Source organism: Babylonia areolata, chromosome 1 (genome assembly GCF_041734735.1).
Source record: "Babylonia areolata isolate BAREFJ2019XMU chromosome 1, ASM4173473v1, whole genome shotgun sequence".
Lineage (NCBI taxonomy): Eukaryota > Metazoa > Mollusca > Gastropoda > Neogastropoda > Buccinidae > Babylonia > Babylonia areolata.
In genome coordinates, this window is record NC_134876.1 from 275184 (window position 1) to 292683 (window position 17500).

At 40.8% G+C, this 17500-nt stretch overlaps 1 protein-coding gene across 2 annotated transcripts in view; it reads right to left on the reverse strand.

The window, feature by feature from the left end:
- LOC143294846 (2-oxoglutarate dehydrogenase complex component E1-like) overlaps positions 1–17414 on the reverse strand; it is an 83068-nt gene extending 65654 nt beyond the window's left edge. For both annotated transcript variants that reach the window (XM_076606389.1, XM_076606451.1), the window contains exons 1-2: positions 17322–17414; positions 16629–17221 (exon numbers count right to left, since the gene is read on the reverse strand). In XM_076606389.1, the coding sequence (XP_076462504.1) occupies positions 16629–16874 (246 nt within the window). In that variant the 5' untranslated portion in view covers positions 16875–17221; positions 17322–17414. The remainder of the gene's footprint in view (positions 1–16628; positions 17222–17321) is intronic.
- Between the last annotated feature and the right edge of the window lie 86 nt (positions 17415–17500).

Genomic DNA, 17500 nt, shown 5'->3' on the forward strand with positions numbered 1-17500 from the left:
TCCCTCTAACGTGCTCTCTCTCTCTACACACACACACACACTCTGTCACTCTTCCCTCTAACTTGCTCTCTCTACACACACACACACACTGTCACTCTTCCCTCTAACTTGCTCTCTCTACACACACACACACACACACACACACACACACACACTGTCACTCTTCCCTCTAACTTGCTCTCTCTCTCTACACACACACACACACACACTCTGTCACTCTTCCCTCTAACTTGCTCTCTCTACACACACACACTCTGTCACTCTTCCCTCTAACTTGCTCTCTCTCTCTCTCTACACACACACACACACACACTGTCACTCGTCCCTCTAACTTGCTCTCTCTCTCTCTACACACACACACACTCTGTCACTCTTCCCTCTAGCTTGCTCTCTCTCTCTACACACACACACACACTGTCACTCTTCCCTCTAACTTGCTCTCTCTCTCTACACACACACACACTCTGTCACTCTTCCCTCTAGCTTGCTCTCTCTCTCTACACACACACACACACTGTCACTCTTCCCTCTAACTTGCTCTCTCTCTCTACACACACACACACTCTGTCACTCTTCCCTCTAACTTGCTCTCTCTCTACACACACACACACACTCGGTCACTCTTCCCTCTAACTTGCTCTCTCTCTACACACACACACACACTCGGTCACTCTTCCCTCTAACTTGCTCTCTCTAGACACACACACACAAGCTCTTCCCTCTAACTTGCTCTCTCTCTACACACACACACACACACACACACACACACACACTCTGTCACTCTTCCCTCTAACTTGCTCTCTACACACACACACACACACACACACACACACTCTGTCACTCTTCCCTCTAACTTGCTCTCTCTACACACACACACACACACACTCTGTCACTCTTCCCTCTAACTTGCTCTCTCTCTACACACACACACACACACACACACACACACACACACAAGCTCTTCCCTCTAACTTGCTCTCTCTCTCTACACACACACACACACACACACACACAAGCAAAGGGGAGAGTCACATCTGGACTAGGATACTTCCTTGTCATCAGAAAAGTCACTATAAATATACCAAATCCAGCATTCACATAGTTAAGGCAAGAGCTAGTCAAGTAAAGACAACTGAGGTCTTTATTCAGATCTCCCCCACCCCCACCCCCCACCCCACACACACACACGCCCTCTCTCTCTCTCTCTCTCTCACAAAAATACACACATCATACACACACGCATGGAAAGAGCGAGAAGGGAGGACAGAGAAGACACATACAATATGACTAATGCCACACACAAAACATTGGTTTCACTTGAAATGTTAATACTACATGTGTTATAACCCAAGATTTGAGGATAAGTCACTTCTGTCTGCATGAAAGCTAATATTAAGTGTGATGATGATATATATATATATAGAGAGAGAGAGATATATATACATATACACATATATATATATATACACACACACATATATATATATATATACATCTATATATATAATAATAATACATAATATATACACAGACACACACACCCACATACATACACTCACACATACATGTATACTATTTGTTGTGCTCTGTAGTGGTCATTTGCAGAATACCAGTAATGCCCAACAGTTCTTGCCCAATACGAGTAATGCTCAAAGTAACTTGCATATTACCAGTAACTGGCAAAAACTTGTGCATTACCCATAATGGGCAAGCATTCAATGCTGCACATTACAGGTAATGGACACGTAGTGCGCAAGAGATAACTATGTCAGCTGACAGACATTCAGTCTCATGATTGTTTCAGCTCAGCTCAGTTTAGTTCAGTTATTCAAGGAGGTGTCACTGCATTCAGACAAATCCATATATGCTGTACCACACCTGCTAAACAAATGCCTGACCAGCATCATTTCAGCATGGTGAGCTTGGATCGGCAAGAAATCTTAGTACAGCATTTGGCATTTTTGACCCTACACCTTGAAAAAGAAAAGAAAGGAAGAAATTGTTTGAATGAGTCGTAAAATGAGATTGTGTGACTCCCTACTCATTTTGGTGTGCCTTCTCACAGTTGCCAACAAGGTTCGGCAAAGACAACAAAAGTAACAATTTTAGAATAATGATCACCTTTGGCTGATGAAAGAGAACAGTTTCAGTTTCAGTTTCACTTTCTCAAGGAGGCGTCACTGCGTTCGGACAAATCCATACACGCTACACCACATCTGTTGAGCAGATGCCTGACCAGCAGCATAACCCAACGCGCTTAGTCAGGCCTTGAGTGCATGCTTACATATTTGTGTACCTATGAAAGTGGATTTCATTTTACGTAATTTCGCCAGAGGACAACACTCTCGTTGCCATGGGTTCTTTTTCAGTGCGCCAAGTGCGTGCTGCACACGGGACCTCGGTTTATCGTCTCATCCGAAAGACTAGACGCTCAGTTTGATTTTCCAGTCAAACTTGGGAGAAAGGGCGAGAGCGGGATTCGAACCCACACCCTCACGGACTCTCTGTATTGGCAGCTGAGCGTCTTAACCATTCTGCCACCTTCCTCCATACAGGTGTTAATAAATGAAGCGATATTTTCAAAAGTCCAGAAAGCTGCCAGAGGACAATATAAAAAAAAGCTTGCAAATGTAAAAAAAACTTGTACTTGCTGACTTCAATGTTGATTCATTCAAGTTTATTTGGTTTGTTTGTTTGTTTGTGTAGCTGAAGATCTGTACAGAGTTATAAAGAGGCTCAAGTTGCAATCAGACGCAAGGGAGAGAAAAGAACTAAACAAAAAGTAGTAAAGCAAATCATCTGCAGATATGATAAGGAAGCAGATCCAGATGTTTCTGAACAGGTGTGAGAACTGTCAACTGAAAAGTTCAAAACATAACAAAAGTAGTGTTGTGAAACCAATTTTGACATCAAACTTTCACTTATGTGGACAGGTGGACCTAATTCATATGCAAAGTCAACCAGATGGAGAGTAAAAATTTATGTCCTCCCTTCTCTCCCTCACACTGTGTCTTTCAAAATCTTTATCATTTAGGATTCACTCACCAGTACTGATCACAAGCACATGTGCGCGCGCACACACACACACACACACAACACACACAGAGTAACAGACATCAGAGAGAGAAGAGAGAGAGTGCACACACCCACACTCACATACACATACATGCACAGACACGCGAACGCATAGACACAGACTGAGAGAGTAATAAAAAAATTTTTTTTTAAAGTGCTTCTGATGGACACTGCCCATTCCCTACCCATTACTGGTAATGCACATGGGCTGCCTTGCCCATTACCAGTAAAGGGCAAAATCACCGTCCATATTATATATAAATATATATATATATATGTATATACATGTAGATATATGTATATATAGATTGATAGATAGATAGATATAGATTGATAGACAGATACACAGAGATTACGAGGTGTGTTCAAAAAGTAATTGACCTTTAGGGCCCAGCTGATGCAGGATCGTTGAATCATGATCAGAGAACTTGCAGACAAGGTGGGCATCAGCATTAGATCCGTTCATTCCAGAATGCAGGAGGATTTGGGCTTGAGGAGAATCTCAACAAGGTTCGTACCAAAGCTGCTAACGACGGAGCAGAAGCAACTCCGTTTGGAGATCGCACGAGACATGCTGGAAACTGTGAACAGCGATCCAAACTTCCTCAGCACAGTGATCACTGGCGATGAGTCCTGGGTTTATGGGTACAACCCAGAAACCAAGTTGCAGTCATCACAATGGAAGCATCCAACATCCCCAAGGCCAAAAAAAGCAAGGCAGGTCCGCAGCAATGTCAAAGTCATGCTGACCGTCTTCTTCGACTGAAGAAGAACGCACCACACAGCACAACCATCACCAAGGAGTATTACCAAGAGGTTCTACGTCGCCTTCGTGATGTTGTGCGACAAAAACGGTGGGACGCGTGAGCAGCGGGCAATTGGCAGCTCCATCACAATAACGCAACCACCCATTCTTCACATTTGATACAGAGTTTCCTGGCCAAACACAACACACCTGTGTTTCATTAGGCTTCCTACTCTCCCAACATGGCTCTGTCCGACTCCGGAAAAATTTCCCTTCTCACTCTTCTCGACTTGTCAGCCGCCTTTGACACAATAGACCATTCAATCCTTCTTTCCTGTCTTCATTTTACATTTGGTATAAACGGCACTGTTCTAAACTGGTTCAAATCTTATCTCACTGATCGATTCCAGTCTGTCATTGTTGATCATTTCCAATCTGAACCCGTTAAAATCGAACATGGAGTCCCACAGGGATCTGTTTTGGGCCCAGTGCTCTTCACACTGTACACTGCTCCTCTCGCTGAAATTATCAACCGCCATAATATCAGTCATCATTCTTATGCTGATGACACTCAACTCCAGAAGAGTGATACCCCTGAAAAATTGTTGTCGCTCTTGCAAGAAACATCACAATTGACACAATCAAACTTGGCAGTACATCCATCCCTCTTTCCACATCAGTTAGGAACCTCGGTGTTGTCCTTGACAATACACTGTCCATGCAAACATTTATCAGTCAGACATGTCAGTCCTGCTACTGTCAACTGCGGCGCATCAGTGCCGTCCAGAAATATCTGTCCACTGACGCAACATCAAGACTTGTCGTTTCTCTCATTCTCTCTTGCCTTGACTACTGTAACTCTATATTGTCTGGTTTGCCTGCTTCATCCATTCAGTCCCTTCAGCGCATACTAAACTCTGCTGCCCGACTCATCCTCAGAAAGAAAAGATCTGAGCACATCACTCCTCTTTTGCAACATCTCCACTGGCTCCCTGTCTCACACCGAATAAAATACAAGATCAGCACTCTGTGTGAAAGATGTATTCACAAATCTGCCCCTTCCTATCTCTGTGGCTGCCTTCACCTCAACACTCCATCTCGCTCACTACGATCGGGTTCGGATTCACTCTGTTTACGCATACCCAGATTCAAACACTCGACTGTTGGCCGCCGTTCTTTCTCTGTCTCTGGACCTTGCGATTGGAATGAACTTCCTCTTTCGCTTCGTCAAGTCTTCACACTCAGCTCTTTCAAGTCTGGCCTTAAAACCCAACTCTTCCCAAAATAGCCTCCCTTGTCTGCCCTTCCTTGTCTTTAGTTTCTACAGTTGAGTTATGCATGCGTGTGAATGACTGGTGCAAAAGCGCTTTGATTTGTCTCTGCACAAGATTCAGCGCAATATAAATACCATTATTATTATTATTATCATTATTACTTCTGGCTGTTTCCACAGCTGATAATGCCCCTGAAAGGGACCAGTTTTCAGTCCAGAGAAGACATCATGCAGAATGCGACGGACCAGCTGCATGCCATCCCAAAAGAGGCGTTCCAGTGCTGCTTCCAACAGTGGCAGAACCGTTGGCAGAAGTGTGTGGCAGCCCAAGGAGACTACTTTGAAGGAGATTAGTGTAAGTTTGTTGTATCTGGATACGAGTAGTTTTTATAAACAAAGGTCAGATACTTTTTGAACACACCTCATATTATTCAGGAGAGCAAGACAACCTTCCTTTTTCAACTTCTCTTGAAAGGTGGAGAGAGAGAGAAAAAGAGAGAGAGAGAGAGATCAGCCAAGTGCATGAAACTCATGAATATCACCATTTAACCATCTTTCCTAGAAATATTTTCTTTTCACACACACACACACACACACACACAAAAGAAAAAAGAAAAAAAAAGATGGAGGACATGAAAATCCATCAAGTAATCATTTGCATAAAAAAACCAGGTCTAATATAATCCAAATTGTGACCTTAGCTAGGTGTTCTGCTTCATTAAACTGGAATGGGGAAGAACCTCACAATCCATCAAGTAATCATTTGCATAAAAAAACAGGTCTTATGGTAATATAATCCAAATTGTGACCTTAGCTAGGTGTTCTGCTTCATTAAACTGGAATGGGGAAGAACCTCACAGTAAGAGAGAGAAATGAGCCAAGCATGTCAAACTCTCCAGAAAAATGTCATTACCATCCTTCCTGGAAATACTGCTATAAATACACCAATTCATACTATTTTCTTCTGACAGAAGAATGCGGATGGAGTACATGACAATTCACCATGTAAATCATTTGCATAAAAAAATACAAGTCAGATATAATCCAACATGTGGCCTGAGCTATGTGTTCTGCTTCATCAAACAGGAACCGAAATGGTCAGAGTAAATAAGGGAGTCAAGTGAGAGAGAGAGAGAGAATGAGTGTGTGTGTAAGTGGAGACCTGAGGGAAAAATGAACAAAGTTCTTTATTGACAAAAGCCTGTTTCAGTGTTTGGCTTTATGACAAAGGGGGTTAATAATCAAAACAAAACAAAACAAAAACAAAAAATAAAATAATAATTATAAAACACAAAACATGAAAACAATGCAGAAAACACAAAAACAGCAAAATGTGAATCAACAAAAAAAGCGTATACTATGCCAGATCTCTTTTTCTGTCTACTACAGATAACAGAGACACATACAGACATACAAAATGCGAAAAAGCAATGACATAAAAAAAAAACATCATGGAGTGAAGACAGAAAGTTGCTTAGTCATTTAAACAAAATGAAACAATTGTCTAAAAATTAATGTTTAAACAGAGAAACTGCTGCCTCTCAACCGTCACTGCACTTCATGCATATTGTGGAGTTTGAGCTGTTTCTTTTGCAACCTATCCAACGTAAATCGGTTCAGGAATCATTGAGAAATCTATCACTGAACACCTTGTAACAAACACAATTCTAATCACATTTAGCCTGACTGGGGACGTTCTGTTTCACGGCCATGCGAGCGTCACTGCAGTTCGTTTAACTTGCATAAATAGCCACAGCAGGTGACGACAGGTCACTTTCTACTTGGCCAGTCGCTGACTAGAGCCTGCTCTCTCTCTCGCTTGCTGTGTCATAAAGAGAGTGTGTGTTGTGTGTATTGTCCCAGAGGCCAACGTCTCACTACATATTGCTTGCACTGTTTTCTCTTTTTATTCTCATCTTCTTTATTCTTCTTCTTCTCTTATTTACTTAATATTGTAATAAAACAATAGAAAAACCCTTTTGTGACTGGCCTGCTATATGTCCCTGGCCTGCGCATGGATATTTTCTATCCTTTAATACAGTAAATCAGTAAATCTTTTATACCATCCCCTTTATACATATTATAAACCACGGCTTCATACACACACACGCACACACAAAAATCTATACTAAACTGAATCCCACCTAAAAACGAGCACTAAAAGCAAGGGGAGATAGAATTATAGAAGAAGGAATATAAGAGGAAGCACTGTTTTTGATAAAGATTAGAAAACTGTGAATATTCCTGAGCTGAGCAGATGCTTGAAAAAAAAAGAAAAGAAAAAAAAAAGAATCACTCTTTTTAAATATCTCCCTGAAGACATCACATCTCCCTTGTCACTCAATAAAAATTATAACACACACACACAATATCACTAATCAAGGATTAAGTTTTCAGTCTACCAAACACAAGAAACAAAATGGACCAGTCTCCCCCTGAATCCATTCAAGTCATTCTAACCAGTATAAACTACAAGTTCAGAGATTGTCCAGCCTGTCAGGTGAGAACTGTGGATTAATGACCCACTGATGTTTGCCCTTAAGTGTGCCCTCTTACAGAGGATGATGAGTGATGTAGGGAAACCAGGCCAATCCAGGGACACCAGACAAAAAGTTGTCAATACTGAATTCTCTTCTGTAAAGTTTTTCACTTTTTACGATGAATATTGGTATGTTGTGCATGTGTGTGCAAAGACAGACAGAGAGCAGGAGGGAGAAAGAGAGACACACTCTGGCTGACACTGTGACAGCTCACAAACACACACTTCACATTCTGGCTGACACTGTGACAGCTAACAAACTACACACTTCACATTCTGGCTGACACTGTGACAGTGAACAAACACACACTTCACATTCTGGCTGACACTGTGACAGCTAACAAATACACACTTCACATTCTGGCTGACACTGTGACAGCTAACAAATACACACTTCACTTTCTGGCTGACACTGTGACAGCTAACAAATACACACTTCAAATTCTGCCAGACACCATGACAGTGAACAAACACTGCACATTCTGGCTGACACTGTGATAGCTAACAAACACTACACATTCTGCCAGACACTGTGACAGCTCACAAAATTCTGGCTGACACTGTGACAGCTCACAAATACACACTTCACATTCTGCTGACACCTGTGACAGCTGAACAATACACTGCACTTTCTGGCTGACACTGTGACAGCTAACAATACACTTCAAATTCTGCCAGACACCATGACAGTGAACAAACACTGCACATTCTGGCTGACACTGTGATAGCTAACAAACACTACACATTCTGCCAGACACTGTGACAGCTCACAAACACTACATGTTCTGGTGAACACTGTGACAACTAACAAACACTACACATTCTGCCAGACACTGTGACAGCTCACAAACACTACATGTTCTGGTGAACACTGTGACAACTAACAAACACTACACATTCTGCCAGACACTGTGACAGCTCACAAACAAACACTTCACACTCTGGCTGACATTGTGACAGCTAACAAACACTACATGTTCTGGTGAACACTGTGACAGCTCACAAATATTCACTACACAGTCTGCCAGATACTGTGACAGCTCACGAACACTACACATTCTGGCTGACACTGTGGCAGCTAACAAACACACACTATCATTCTGGCTGACACTGTGACAGCTAACAAACACACACTACACGTTCTGGCCGACACTGTGACAGCTAACAAATACACACTTCAAATCCAGCCAGACACTGTGACAGCTAACAAATACACACTTCAAATTCTGCCAGACACTGTGACAGCTCACGAACACTACACTTTCTGGCAGACACTGTGACAGCTAACAAACACACACTACACGTTCTGGCTGACACTGTGACATCTAACAAACACACACTACACGTTCTGGCTGACACTGTGACAGCTAACAAATACACACTTCAAATTCTGCCAGACACTGTGACAGATAATACACACTTCAAATTCTGCCAGACACTGTGACAGCGAACAAACACTGCACTTTCTGGCTGACACTGCGACAGCTAACAACCACTACACATTCTGCCAGACACTGTGACAGCTCACGAACACTACACATTCTGGCTGACACTGTGACAGCTAACACACACACACTATCATTCTGGCTGACACTGTGACAGCTAACAAACACACACTTCAAATCCAGCCAGACACTGTGACAGATAACAAGCATTCACTACACATTCTGCCAGACACTGTGACAGCTAACAAACATTCACTACACATTCTGGCTGACAATGTGACAGCTAACAAACATTCACTACACATTTTGGCTAACACTGTGACATCTAACAAATACACACTACACATTCTGGCTGACAATGTGACAGCTAACAAACATTCACTACACATTTTGGCTAACACTGTGACATCTAACAAATACACACTACACATTCTGGCTGACAATGTGACAGCTAACAAACATTCACTACACATTTTGGCTAACACTGTGACATCTAACAAATACACACTACACATTCTGGCTGACAACCTGACAGCTCACAAATACACACTTCAAATTCTGCCAGACACTGTGACAGCTAGCAAACACTACACATTCTGGCTGACACTGTGACAGCTAACAAACACACACTACACAATCTGGCCAACACTGTGACAGCTAGCAAACACTACACATTCTGGCCAACACTGTGACAACTAAAAAACATACTACACAATCTGGCCAACACTGTGACAGCTGATACACACACACATTACACATTCTGGCAGACAGTCGGCCACTCTGTGGCTGACAGTTAAAACCTGCTCACTATCTGTGTGCCAGCCCACCCTCACACAAGGTCAGATCATCGCTTGAGTGCCAGAACAACCACTCTTACTCTTAGTTCCCACTCTTACTCTTAGTTCAAACAGCCCTGCGCTTCAATAATTCAACAGCTCCTATACCTATTCAAAAACCCTGTCTTGCCTGAAATCCATGCTTAAGAAAATGTAAAGGGTGTTCAGTTTCCGTAGGGAAAAAGAGGCAGGTATTGATCTCAGATAAGTGGCATGACAGGTGGTGCAGGTCAAAACACTGATACCAAATTTGCTCCGGAACATTCAGCAAACATTTCTCCTGAACTACCGCCTGTGAAATAAAACCCTAATGAGGTCTTCCTCTAGCATGATCTTGATATGATCGCCTACATATCTTCACTCCCCATTAATCACACACACACACACACACACACACACACACACACAGTGACACATACACCCCCACCCCCCCATCACACACACACACACACACACACACACACAGTTCATTCATGATCAAACTCAAAGGTGACTTGAAAATGAGCTATGAATCTGACAAGAAATGCTTAACTAGCAATACATCATACATGTGATCATGAGTGTTAATGCCAATGTGACCACACCACACACTTCAACATCTATGAGCCACATGGCCACACATGTAGAAATGGGAGAATCAAGTTGAAAATAAGCTATAATGCAGACAAAGAATGCTTAACTCGCAATACATGTGATCATGACTGTTTGTGTTACTCAACTTAATGCCAATGTGACCACACTACACACTTAAACATTTATGAACCACATGGCCACACATGTAGAAATGGGAAACTCGTCACATTTTGATTTTGATAAACAGTTCCTTGCTTCTAAATTCTTAATGAAATCAAACAGTTCTTTAATTAAGAAAAAAGTTTATACACACACACACACACTCACATCTACCTAGCAAACTGTACACACACATTAACACAATGCGTACATACATAATATATATTAAAACATACAATGCATATTCATCTGCTTCCCTACTCACACATGCATACACACACCTGTACATACTCACACATTCACACATACACACGTGTGTACACTGTACACACACAATGACACACACATAGTCAAGCATACCACATGTATCTAGGAGTATACATAAATAAATATATATATATATATATACACACACACACACACACACACACACGGTTTAGATGCACATGCCTCATCAAAGCTTATTACTGTTAGAATAAGGGAGTTTTGAGGCATGGTCTAAAAGTGGCGAAGGAGTCTGAGTATCAGATACTATGCACCCTTTCATTAATCATACAATCCTCCCATTCCCGGCATATGATGAATAATGCACAGACACCGCTCCAGACGGCAGCCTCAGATAATTTCTTTGTTAGCACTCTATTAACAGAGTGTCATCCTCAAAATGAATGATCCATCACTCCCAAAATACACACAATATATGTCCATCATTTGCTTCCCATGTGAAAGGAGAAACATAACAGAGGGGGAAGGGAAAGGAAAGGAGGGTGGATAGGAGCAGCACTGTAAGGACAGAAAGGTAGGAGGGTAGGCAGTCCTGTAGAATCAGACACTTGACATTCATGAGGCTTCTCAAGAGGCAAGTCCTAGTTCTGTGAAATCCTGGACAGGAACAAGAAGTCAGGAATACTGCTGGTGATCATTACAGCCCTTTCCACCCAGGTCGTTTTCTTCCCATTCTGGAACCTCTTTGCCTGATCGATCAATACAAGCAGAGAGAGAAATAGGGATCTACTGCATGTGCATATTACAGTGTGTGAAACTCGGACTGCACACATGTGGATAGAAAGAAAGGTGTGTGTGTGTGTGTGTGTGTGTGTGTGTGTGTGTGTGTGTGTGTGTGTGTGTGTGTGTGTGTGTGTGTGTGTGTGTGTGTGTTCATGTGTGTTGTGTTGTCTTGAGATAAGCATAGATGCACGTTTATTTTGTTGTTGTTGGATTGTTTTTGTTGGGGTTTTTTCCTTCTTGTTGTTGTTGCTTATGCTTTTATTGTGTGTGCGTGCGTGTGTGTGCGCGTGCGCACACGCACGCTGTATGTGTGCACACACTTGTGCGCACACATGCATGCACCCATGTCTGCTTGAGGGAGATAGTCAAGCAGACAGGCTAAGTCAAACAAACAGAACCAGATGGTGTGCTAGGTAGCGCACATGTACCAGGAATATGTCTTGTGAGCATGTATTCCTTGAAAGAAATTTAAGAATGTATATTTTCAAACACAAAAAGTTCTTACATATTTTTTTGACAAACAATAGGCAATAATTATCATATGATTTTTCTAAGATGTGCTGTCTTAATCAAACATATTTCAAATAATCAAACAAGCTGCTCCTCACATCTGGAACAACCTTCCTCATCATATCAGTGCATTGGATTCTATTTCTACTTTTTGCTCATCACTAAAAACTCAAATTTTTAAAACCTATCTATAAGCACTCTCAGCTTCCTTGTTCTCCAACACCACCCATGTCAGTTCTCTTTGGATGTATGTAGAGTGGGAAAGGGAGCTCTAGTGTGTGGAGGGGGTAGGGGTGTAGGGGTTTTCACTAATTTCAGAAAGAGTAGTCATGAATGTTTGATGTAATTTGTAATATTTTTCTTTCATGTAAAGTGTCCTGAGCTCTTTAGAGAGAAATGGCACTATATAACTGTACATTATTGTCATTATTATTATATATCCTATGTTTTTCATGAGACAAGCTTCATCATCATTCAAGAGTATATTATATGTATGTGTATTTGTAAATATGCAAGTGTGATTGCATGTGACTGCATGTGCTCCCATGTCTATCAAAACCCTGGCCTATGCTGCTGTGCACAGTCAAGTCTGATGTGAATGGGCAGAAATGACTTTTCAAGTTCAAAGCCTAATTTCCTGTTAAAGGGCATTGTAGTTCCTGAGAAAATGGTCATGTAAGTTCAACACATCTACACATATGCACAAATATATGAAGAGACATTTTCTTGGATTTACCAGTACTTGTATATTATCTGAAATATCATTTCAAAGATTCACCATCCCAAAATAAATACACATGCAAAAACTCATTAAAAACAAACAAAACAAAAACAAACAGTAATAATAGTCAAGAAAAAAAAAAAGCAAAACACTGTTGAACATTTTGCAGCTTCTGAACTTATTGGTCATGTATAGCCATAGTATGTTTACTGTTTACAATCATCCTCCACTGGATTACCCAAATGTCAATAAATGGTTTCTAACCAAGCAATACAAGCTGTCACCATTAACACTTCACTGAAAACTTGACAACTACAACAAATTACAGCTGAAAACTGCATTAGTACATATAATATTCCCAATATTTATCAGCCCACATACTTGACTGACAGACAGTAAACCTTGTGAATAACAGACACTATATCAATGCAGTTTCTGGCACTGTAGATGTGATGACCAGTTCCTGTTGTGATCAATCCTTACCTGTTCCTCTTCAGTGGAACCAGCCACTGAGGCATCAGCATGAAATCAGTCATTCCTTCTGGACGTTCATATGCACACACTCATGCTTGCATTTGTGTGTGTGTGTGTGTGTGTATCATGACAGCACATGTGTTTGAGTGAGTGCGCGCATGTGTGCGCACGCGCACGTGCATACATGTGAGTGTGTGCGCACGCGCCCGTATGCGTGTACACTGTATGCATGTGGGTTTATATGTGCATGCTCAACCACAAACATTCCTACAAGTACAACTATATGGAGACAGAAATTTGCCAAATCAATATATTTGTTCCAGCAATGTGCAAACATGGATAATTTGGAGGTTTTCTCCACTCTATCTGGAGGCTTAACCCCAGTGCCAAAATTATGTTTGCACCTGGGCAGGGATCTACATTGTACACTGTTATTAGCGTTGATCACACCAGACAAAGCAAGCAATCATCTCTGTTCTCAACACTCCACAGTGTAACACAAATTAGAGATATACTTTGTTTTCTCCATGTTTTGATCAAACTAATGAACCGGTGGGAGAACATACAATCCTTCTTCAAAGGAGGAACCTTATGAAATAGAATTTTACAACAAAATATAAAATAGTAATTTAGCCACAAATGTTGAGTGTTACTCTTCTGCTAGTCTTCAAAAAAAACAAAAGGAGTCCGTTTAACTCAAAGGTTTGTGTGTGAATGTGTGTGTGTGTGTGTGTGTCTATGCACATGCATTCATGTGTGCTTGCATGTGCAAGTGTGTATAAAAATGTATGAATCATTGAATGTGTCAAGTGTTTAAATAATGGAACTGCATGGTGTTAAGGAATAAATAATCTAATAATAATACACACTCTCTCTCTCTCACCTCCCGCACACACTCACACACACACAGTGACACACATTCACAAATACACACACTACAAACAACGCCCATTGTTACAACTCTTCCCTTCCATGAACAAAAATGAAAAAACCAAATCCTCCTCCCTTCTTCGTAGTTCTTTAGTTCTTATCTGACACCCACTAACAGTGTTATGTAAAGCACCCAAGGACAGCCTGACTTTCAACCACACTTTATCTGCAGGAAACCCACAGTTGCCAAGATAATACACCTGAGCTTAAACTTTATGAGAGAAACATGTTTCATCACAACACAAGCACACATATAAGAACAGTACAAATGCATACTAATATAACAGGGATATCACAATAATTTATCTTAAACTTGAAAGATTAACAAAAGGAATTTTGCTCAACGTCACTTGTCAGTTTGTCACAAATAATGGTTGATATTACTTAAATTTGTCCCATTTCAAGTACAATGTCATGAAATAATTTATCACACTATTACTGTGTCACTATGCACAATCTCACAAAATAATGTCACACTGTCACAGATTATGTACAATGTCATGAAAATTTGTCACACAGTCTATCACACTTTACATACAATGTCATGAACAATTTGCCACACAGTCTGTAACAGTTTACTTACAAAGTCAAGAAACAATTTGTAACACAGTCTGAGTCTGTCACAGTTTACATACAATGTCATGAAACAATTTGTCACAAAGTTTATCACAGTCTACCTTCAATGTCACAAAACAATTTAAAATGTAATCAATCATAGAAAACTTTAATGAAGGTTGTTGTTTGTTTTTTATTTTCTTCATAATATTAAGTTTACAATAAATTTCAGAGATTTGATGATAAGATCAGCATACTTTCAGGATATTTTGCTAGAAGTGTGTGTGTGTGTGTGTGTGTGTGTGTGTGTGTGTGGCTGTGTGTGTGTGTATGTGTGTGTCTGTGTCTGTGTGTATGCATGTGTATGTGTGTGTACAAGTGTGTCTGTCTGACCAGATGTGTTTCTTAAATGTTTCAAGCATCTGAGTTAAGCCTCCACAAATTTCTTACACTATCATGACTATGACTATCTCATCTACAAAATGTCAAAGTCACATCAATATTATTTTCTGAACATTCTGTCAAGTGAAGTCCTTTCTACCTTTCTTTCCCAAAATATTGGTTCAATGATTCAGCCACGTTCACTCTTTAAATATTAAATTTCGCAGAGCTCTTTCTTGCAAGAAGAAAAAATGTTCAAGCCACCACACTTCAAATTTAATATCATCAAGATGCCAACATTTTGCTGTAAAATGACTCTCACACTGCAATGTTAACATTTTTCATATGTATCATCAGTATTGTTACCCTAATTTACTTCTTTTTTTCTTCTTTTTCATCACATATCAGTAAGTCCCTAACTTTCTTCATCAAAGTTCAAAATAAAATTTCATGTCCAACTGTGTTCAGGGCAAAAATAAATCAGACTGGGGAGTGGTCCTTCCAGGAAGTGTTTCATCATCTAATTCCCTTGGATAAAATGTCACCTGTCAAGGCAGCTGAATAACATTCACCTTGGAAAACCCAACAAGCATTTTAACAGCCAAGAAAAATAGGTCAGCCTTCCACTAGGGTACTGAACCACTTACTCATGATACTGTTCAACATAAAAATAAAACAAAAAAGTTTCCTGGTTAGAATCTTCATCATTTGCATCTGAAATTAAATGGAAAAATTATCAAAATTTTGATACATATGATATATATACTGATGAATAAACAAAGACAGTGTCAACAGTTATAACAGTTAACAGCTGAAAAGTCTGAGACTGTGATTCTCAAACCCCAAACATGAGCTGTTTTCAAGGTATCGAGTCAATCATAACTGAATGAGTGATAACACTCACCGAGAGTCACTGGCAGATATAAAGAATATATAATACATATTTGTAAATTACAGACTGACACTGTGACAGCATTCCTTTCAAAATTACTATTCCACCCAGTAATCTAACATACACCAATTCCAAATGCTTGTCCTCCACACCTCCTGTGACTGGCCTTTATTTACTCTAAAATTTTGTTTTTATCATAAATAGGGATTTGCCGTCTTTTCCTAAACCAATTCAACTGTTCTCTTTATTTCTAGTTGTGGTAAAATGGAGGCAGTTGTCATGTGACCATTTCAAAACTATTATAAAAAGGGCAGGAATGTCAGACCCCTGCCGGAGTCTGCACTAGTTGGGTCACGGTTAAGTATGTGTAATTAAATAGTGATTTCAAACTTTGCGATGAAATTAGCTGCAAAACATCATCCAATCCATGGGGATCCTGCGGACAAAAGGGATGTATTACATGGGAAAAGCCATGTATTCTCAAGATTCAGATATGAAACAACGCCAGTTACCTTGTGGACACTGCTGGGATCTCTCTGCCACGCCAGGAACATTTCTTCCACGTAGGTGGAAGAACTGCCGTTGAGGAACGGTTCTGCTGATGCCTGTGTGGCATAGGCACGTTCAACTCCCATCCCAGACCTTCTCCCAGACCCATCTTCCACACTGCTTGCATACCCGCGGGTAGTCTTTAAGATCTGCGGAAGAAAACGGGCGGAAGAAGGCCCTTTAGTCAATAGCTTTCCGATGCGATGCATCGTCACTGGAACGTCCTTTTGATGTGGAAATGTCTCACGTTATGATACAAGCGGAGATCCCGCATGTGAGCCACAACTGCGGCTTGATAAGGCGGGCGTGCGGGGATCGAACGTAGGCACGTGAATGAGAATCGTCGTGTGCGTTGTCAGTTGACCTTTCTGTCCTTCACAGTTATTTGCTGATGCTGGTGTAACAGGTGACTGTGAAAGCTGCACAGCTATTCTCAAAAGCGCAAGGTGTTGATGGATGGACAGCTGACGAACTTTGGAGAATCACCATGCCCCGAGGACTGGGTAGCATCGAAATATGGCGCCGTTGCTTCGCACTGCTCAGACGAAAGATCCCGCTGAAACAAACAAGCGAAAACATTGTTTACCCAGATAAAATTAGTCTGATAATGTCTGATGAGCTTCTTGTAATGCAATGTAAAATAAAATGCTACACACCTTTTCTAAACTCCCGATACAACTGGACAGTATCACGTTAGAAGCGCCCCAAGTTGACTTTCAGCTGTGCCTGGTGTCAAGAACAATGACGTCAAAGACTGCTATGTAAAGATAACTCTGATTGGTTCGTACTTCATGGGGTTTGGTATTCGGTCACCAATGAAAAAAAAGCAAGCCGA